Source organism: Eptatretus burgeri, chromosome 6, assembly GCF_056783735.1.
Source record: "Eptatretus burgeri isolate ZD-2024b chromosome 6, Ebu_testis_v1, whole genome shotgun sequence".
Lineage (NCBI taxonomy): Eukaryota > Metazoa > Chordata > Myxini > Myxiniformes > Myxinidae > Eptatretus > Eptatretus burgeri.
The window spans coordinates 63,051,832-63,059,686 of record NC_140966.1 but is presented as its reverse complement, the minus strand read 5'-3'; the positions used below and the strand labels follow the sequence as shown (position 1 = coordinate 63,059,686).

At 41.5% G+C, this 7,855-nt stretch overlaps 1 protein-coding gene across 2 annotated transcripts in view; it reads left to right on the top strand.

Moving 5' to 3' along the window:
- The window catches only part of LOC147024937 (uncharacterized), a 228,452-nt gene extending 224,674 nt beyond the window's left edge, over nt 1-3,778 (top strand). For both annotated transcript variants that reach the window (XM_085885365.1, XM_085885364.1), the window contains one exon: nt 3,515-3,778. In XM_085885365.1, coding sequence (XP_085741491.1) covers nt 3,515-3,550 — 36 coding nt within the window. In that variant the 3' untranslated portion in view covers nt 3,551-3,778. The remainder of the gene's footprint in view (nt 1-3,514) is intronic.
- Nucleotides 3,779-7,855: the final 4,077 nt, after the last annotated feature.

The window sequence follows — 7,855 nt, the reverse complement described above, 5'->3', positions numbered from 1 at the left end:
TAATGTGATCTTTTTATTTGTATGCAACATTAATGTTACATTTTATATATGAAACTTTAATTCAGCCAACTGATTCGTGCGATTGAACATTTCCTATTGTCACTGCTGACCGTGTTTTTGTTTTTGGGTGGGGGTGGGTGGTATGCCTTCTCTGCACCCCTGTATGGCAATAATACTGTTGCGGAAATGGCCCTTGGTGTGTTACTAAATATAGGATTAGCCCAGATCCCCCATTAAATGCATGTTTCGCCAGGTTGTTTGGTAATTTGACATTACATGTGTGTCAGGAGGTGTCACAGGCTCTTATTTGTTTGTGCAGTGGTGGTGGACCGAGAGGCTCTTCTTCTTCCTTCAGATGTTCCAGACAATAGACTCCGCCCAGCGCGCTGAGAGGGGGAGTGGCCTAGAGAAGGAAGAAAGGGAGGAGTCTGTCGGCTTCGTAAAAGGGGCGCGCCCCAAAAAGAAAAGGTGGTAAAAACTGATAGGTGAGCAGTTGGCCAGAAAGACGGTGGTGAAACTGAGCGCCGGTGTGGCGCGATCGGCTGAATAGAACTGGCGGTGTGTGAGTCAGCAGTCGGCTTTGAGGCGAGCCAGCGCCAGAAAAGAGGGAGTGAAACTGGAGAAGTATAAAACTGCAGTCGGCTTTGAGGCAAGCCAGTGCCAGAAAAGAGGAAGTGAAACTGGAGAAGTACAAAAACTGCAGTCGGTTTTGAGGCATGCTGGGGCTTCAAGGCGAGCAGACAAAAGGAAAGCGGGTGTTGATTCTGCCGGGAGAGAAACTGGACCTGGGCGCGCCGGGTCTGCCTTCTGTGGCCTGGAGAAGCGAGCCGGGGCCGAAGGAAAGGCAGGGAAAGGACTGCATGAGATCTGTCTGCACAGACAACACAACATGTCTGTGTTGTCTGCACAGACAACACAGATCAACAACACAAATCACAAACTTCCAAGTGATTGAAATGTACATGTGTTGGTTGGCAGGATGGCCAAAAGGTATCCACACTTCCCTCTAAGCTTTCTACCCGAGGTTTGAATATCAGCCCAGCAATAAACTGTCATCTTGGTGTTCCACAGACAGGGTGATTCGTCAATCTGTGTGCCATCCCTCAAGTGGATGTTAAACTGGGTGTTTTCATCATATTTTTTTTTTCCAAACATCAATCACAACTTAAAACATCAATATTTCATAATATTGAAATATTTATTTATATTCTTTCATTTGTTATCTATATATTAATACTGAAGGACCAATTTTGTGCGACTCCTCGCGGGCGCATCACGTTTTTCTCGGTACTGTGACCTGAGAAGTTTTGACACGGTGTACGTCAAAGTAGACACGTGCACAAATCAGGAGACTTCTTCACAAGGAGTAGTGTACACAAAAAATGTCGTGTACAAGGACGTTTTGTAGGCCTCATTAGGTAAGGCCATGGAGTACATCGACTGGGATCCGGCTCTTGCAAGAGCTTACACTGGTTGTTATATTGGGCTCATGGAACGGAAGCCATCTGTGACGGGGTTTCGGCTAGTTGTTATTATTGACTGAAACTTTGTCTTAATAACAGGATAAACAAAGGATCAATACAAGATAGATAGATATAAAGTTAAAATTTGTACGAACAGCCTGATTATGATCGAGAGTGCATTACAACACTGTTGGAAAAAATTGCTTCAAGCGTAATCCATAATGTAATTAAGTCAATCCTGAATGGAGTTGAGGCAGTTTCATGACAAAAGGGGTTCACACCGATTATTGATTTTACGTGAAGACAGATTTGATTTTTCCTATTATAATAAGTACAGCACGTATCACTATATCCTTAAAGGGGAACCCAAACGCTCAGACCACCTCTGCTAAATGTATCCCTTGATACCCTACAAAATAGATGTCTTTTTCCGATTTCCAAAATTGGAAAGTAGGTAAATTTGCGATGAAAGTCAAAATCTTCTTCTTCTTCAGATTAACCATGACGTCACACAATGAAGGAGAGCGCCACTTCCGTATTGTTTCCGGGTCACATCGCGGAACAATTTAACTCAAATGGCAAATAATTTTCGATAATTTTTTTTCCACAAATATGCCGAGTCCATGCCTACTTTTGTGGTTGTATCATGGAGGATGGTAATACTCCATACAGAGGGATGATAGGGAGGAAATGGCTGCTGAATCAAATATGTACACAATGATACACTCATAAAGCCCCTGTCACACGTCGTAGTATGCCGTATGCCAGCGTGCTTCAGCATGCTCTGAACATATACAAAACTTACCCATGACGTATTCGACATGTGCCAGCATATTCGCCAAATTTTTCATACGTTGGCAAACGCTGGCTAAATCGTCAAGGTGTGACAGGGGCTTAAACTACTTTGGAGTGATGTCATAAACATTTCAAAGCCATATCTTTTATTCTCGATCATTTTCTGAACTACCACGATTTGAAAAGATACCAAAATACATTGCTGAAGTACCACAATGAGAGATCGCTAAATCGCCATTTTGTGTTTAATCTGCTTCTCCTCTAAAAACAATGTAAAACATTAGTCCGACCTACCTCGATAATTGCTGAAGCGATGATGGTGATTCTAATGCGAGGAAGTTACTTTGTCTCTGGACTAGTGCACAAAACCCATAATTTAACAACTATGTAAACCATTAATCATTTTATGATGAAAATAAATTTATTGTAAATGTGGACTCAACCAAACAAGGCCAGGATTGTGGGAGGGGGGAAATGGAAACTGGACAGAACCATTCCAAAAGCAAAGCATATCCATCCCTTCCCCTAAATCAACTGAAACAAGTATTAAAATTTAATAACATAGATGGATTTCATCGACAATACCGGGTGTAGTGGCATGTGCCTGTAATCTGGCTACTCGGAGGCTTGGGTTGGAGGATCGCTTAAGGACGGGTGCTCTGCGCTGGGCCGCACTATGAGAGGGTGTAGGGCAGCCCGGAATCATGGCGAAATCCAATCCTTATTCCCTGTGTCGTAAGAGGCGACCAGGGTTGCGTCAGGAAGGGCATCCGGCATAAAACTTGTGCCAAATCAGTATGCGGATCATAACGGATGATCTGCTGTGGCGACCCCTATCGGGGAGCAGCCGAAAGGAGAACAACAACACACAACAGATGGATTTCATCCACACCAAAACAACAAAATATATAAAATATGAAGCATTTTATTACTTGAAAAAATTGCAGGTGAAAAAATAATAATAATAATAATAATAATAATAATAATAATAATAATAATACAACACGAGAAGGCAAAGGCCGTCCGCATCTGCTTCAGGGATGTGTTAAAAATTTGACGGTGTAAGGAGCAAAGCAGTGGAGATTATCAATGTGATGTTCATCACAGCGTTTTTGGATGCTGACGTGCAAATGATATATAACACACAAGAGGAACATCAAAATAGAAAGGCAAAACCCAAAGCCTGTCCGCATTCAATATGTACAGCATAGCCTTTTACATTCAGATGTCTTCTGTGTTTTTTTTGACGTGTGCAGGAGAAGAGGAGGAGATTGGGACCATTCTATGTGTAGAGCGTTGTTGCGACCTAAACAGTCTCCTTGGCTGTTGGGCACAATCCTGAACAGGTCGCCACTCCGACACAGATTACCAGGAAGCTGGCACTCATTTTGAAGACCTCGGAAAGATGACAGGCACAGTCAAGCCCACCTAGTTCTGAATATATAACATTAAAAAAAAAAATTTTGGCTTGCATATCATTGTAACCCCATGCTCTTGAATATAAATCTCTCAAAATCCACATCAAATATATAAAGCTTGTATTTCTTCTGTCTGCACGGAGGGTGCGCGTGAGTAGTTCCTGGCAGTGTGCAAACATCTATACTAATAAAAGACTGTGTGTGTGTGTGTGTGTGTGTGTGTGTGTGTGTGTGTGTGTGTGTGTGTGTGTGTGTGTGTGTGTGTGTGTGTGTGTGTGTGTGTGTGTGTGTGTGTGTGTGAGAGATTGATTGATATCTACATCTGCGGGTTTCAGAATGTAGAATTGAGTCCTCCCAGGGTGGGCTCAAAGCATCCACCTTCATTTCAATGAGGGGTCACGATTCATGGACCAAGCTGTGAAGTTTTTTGTTCTCAAGGTTTTGTGCCAAGGGCTCTCTTCATGATCGTTACTGAGCCCTGTACAGCTTCCAACTGTAGTTCGTTTGTTGTAATATTCCCAGGGATGGTTTTTAGCTCACCTGTAAAGTAGTTCCGGCGAGCCTATGAGATGACGTGGCGTCCATCCGTCCGTCCACAAATACTTGCAACTTCTTATCAGAAACTACACATACGATTTCAATGAAATTTTACCACAACCTTCATCACCTGTGATGTTCTTAAAAAAGGGGGTCTAAAGGGGTCTACAGAGGGAGTTTACAGGGGTCAGGGAGGACTGGGTTGCCTCCCCACAGGTATGTGCTTTCTTCTTAAACGATACACACAATTCCGATGAAACTTCATAACAACCTTAATCATCCATGACGTACCAAAGTTTATTCATGACATTAGAAAAATCTGCTCTCAGGGGATTTAAGGGGGGTTGCCCCCCAAAATATGCATTTGCTTTCTTCTCAGAAACAACACACAATTCCAATGAAACTTGATCGCCATCTTCACCACCCATGATGTACCAAAATTTGTTCACAACATTAAAAATAATTGGGGTCTAAGGAGTTCAACGGGGGCAGGTTGCCCCCCAAAATATATATTTGCTTTCTTTTCTGAAGCCACACACACAATTTTGATGAAACTTGAACATAACCTTTATCACCTGTGATATCCAAAGGTTTGTTCATGGCATGAAAAAAAAAATCCACTGGTATTTAATTTCTTCTCCATGATATATTTTGTTGGTCATCCATGCCTATCAGTGGTTGCCTGCTTATCTTATCCAGCCACTACCAGATGAGCGCTCAGGGGTACTGCCCCTGTGTTTCATATCTCTGTGGGGTTCTTTGTCATCATTCCTGTATGTTCAGCTATCACTGGTACAACTTCGGCATTCTTCAGCTTCCAGGATCTTCTCACTTCATTGTTGAGGTCTTGGTGTTTGGTTGTTTTTTTGATTTCTGCACCGTTTTGTCCACAATCACTGCTATTAACACCTCAATAAGCAAAGCCTTCTCTTTTTTGTATCTAAGTTTGATATCTGGTCGCAACGCATTGTTTTCGATGTTCACGCCTGATGGGATCATTGGTTCGTACGTGAGCGGTAGGTACTTCCATCTTTTCAGTGAATACTTTTATTTCATGGTCCCACAAATTTTCTGGAACTGGGACATCAAAGTTTTTGCAGATGTGCCAGCAGATTACATGATAACCAATGTTGTGTTGTTGTGTGTGTGCAGCTGTTCTGACATGAGATTGTTTTCGTGTGCGTTCGGTCATTAAGCATAACATATCATTGTCTTGACTAACCCCACCTCCACCCCTCGCCTTTCTCTCTTGTTTTTTTTTTCATATAGCTATCCCCCCCCCACCCACCCTCCTAGCTTCCCGTCCCTCCTGCCTCATCTCATCCCCCCTTCGTAGCTTTCCCTGGCGACGGGTTGTGTATGCAAGAAACTGTATACATATATACATATACACTGTTTATATATGTATATATATATATATATATATATATATATATATATATATATATATATATATATATATATATATATATACACACACATACAGTATATACATACAAATAGTTCATCCACAAAAACCGCAAAATCCATTTTTTCCCCATTTTTGGTAAATCAACACTTTTTTAATGTGCTTTCTTGGTACAACATATCAGTTCCAAAAAGCGTGATCCTAAATTGATGCAAGTAAAGTAACAGAAACCAAAATTTCACAAATCTAAATTTAACAAGTCTGAAGACGACGATGGTTCACGAGCGGTATTTGATGAAGTTGATTGTTTCAGAAGTCAAGGATGAGACAATGTGATAATGTTTGACCAAGCTATAAAAATGATCAACATGATGTGGTACGAGTGACAGGTTATTAGCTGCAAAATGTCGAAAACCCAGTTTCGTTCAACAACTTTAAAAAATTTGGTCTTTGCATAACCTTTAAAGGTCACAAAACAATGTTGTGGACATTAAAATAAGGAAACAGGATACGTGCTATAGCTTAATAGAGTTATTTCGTCGAAGAACCTCGAAAACCCGGTTCGATTCCCACAACTTTGAAAATTTGACCTTTGTGAACTTTAAAGGTCAAAGGTCAAGTATTATGACCTTTGGTGCAAAACTTCCTCTGGAACATTCCAGGAACAATATAACGTCATATAGGCTATATGGCATTTCGCACACCTCGGATTATCCATACTTTGATGAAATCAGCGTAAAAAACAAACTTGAAGGGGGCGCCACGGGCAAGGTGTTTGAGATAGAGCAAAATAGTTTCAAGACTTTAGGTGGGGAATGACCTCAAGATTATGCATAAAAAAATATTGTCATCCTCGCTCTCAAAGTTTGAGCGGTCGTATGATTTTTATGTCAAAATTCGCAATTTTCAAAGTTCGTGACCTTGACGTTGGGATGAAAATGAAAAATCGAGCTCCGTGGGGCTATGCAGGTGCCATTGGGCTAACCAAATACCGAAACCCGTCAGATTCGACAAACCCCCTAGCAGAAGATGCAAATTGAAATTGGCTACCCCCTAAAAACACAATTCGCAATTTTCTAAGTTCGTGACCTTGTGGCCTTGACCTTGTGACTAAATTGAAAAATCGAGCTCTGTGGGGCTATGCAGGTGCCATTGGGCTAACCAAATACTGAAACCCCTGCCAGATTCGACAAATCCCTCGGAGAATAAAAATTTTTATGTCAAAATTCGCAATTTTCTAAGTTCGTGACCTTGTGACCTTGACCTTGGGACGAAAATGAAAAATCGAGCTCCGTGGGGCTATGCAGGTGCCATTGGGCTAACCAAATACTGAAACCACTGTCAGATTCGATAAACCCCCGAGGAGAAGATGCAAATTGAAATCGGCTACCCCCTAAAAACATGTTTTTTGGGTGTGGCTCTGCCCATATTGGGCACACCACGCCCATTTTCAGGAAAACACAACGAGATCATGATATAAAGCTCCCACCAAAATGTTATCAGGATTGGATCAAAACCCACGGAGCTACGCTCGGGACAGAGAGACAGACACACAACAATAACGAATATAGTGGTCACTAATTTTTTTCGTGAAAATATTTTTTCGTGAACCAATAAAAGAAATATAATTTGATACTTTTCAATTTGTTTTGCATCAAAAGCAGATGAATCTACAGTAAACTTTCCTTGGTATTATGGGCTCACAGGACCCTGCTATTCGTGGATTTGCAGTGCGTGGTTTATAAAATGTGGCCTCCTTCGACATTCGTGGGGTTTTTTAGGGGTTTTTTTGCGGTTGTTCGCACGCGTATTCATGTTTTGTTTTGTTTTTCCACATTTTCACGGGCCTCACTGGTATTGATACCAAAACCCAGAGTAAACATTATTTGGAGAGAAATTTGCTTATTTGTGGGGCTGTTGGCATCGTGGGTGAGGTGAAGCAATCAGAACAAGGGCGTTGATGTATTACATCATGTGACTATGATGATGCGTGCTGATTGGTTTAATGGAGATAAATCGGGTTTTACTAAAAAGCACGCGTGGCATTTATCAGTTTCTGAAATGAAAATGAAGCATTGAATAGCATTACAAAATTATATGGATTATATCAAGTTCTGCAGAACAACGATTTGGGAATTGCAAAGGCGGGAGTGTGAGCTGCATCATGGCATGCTTAGTTCAGGTTTGGCAGAATGGCGTTCATCAGTTTTGCAGATGAACCCTTCATACCCAAT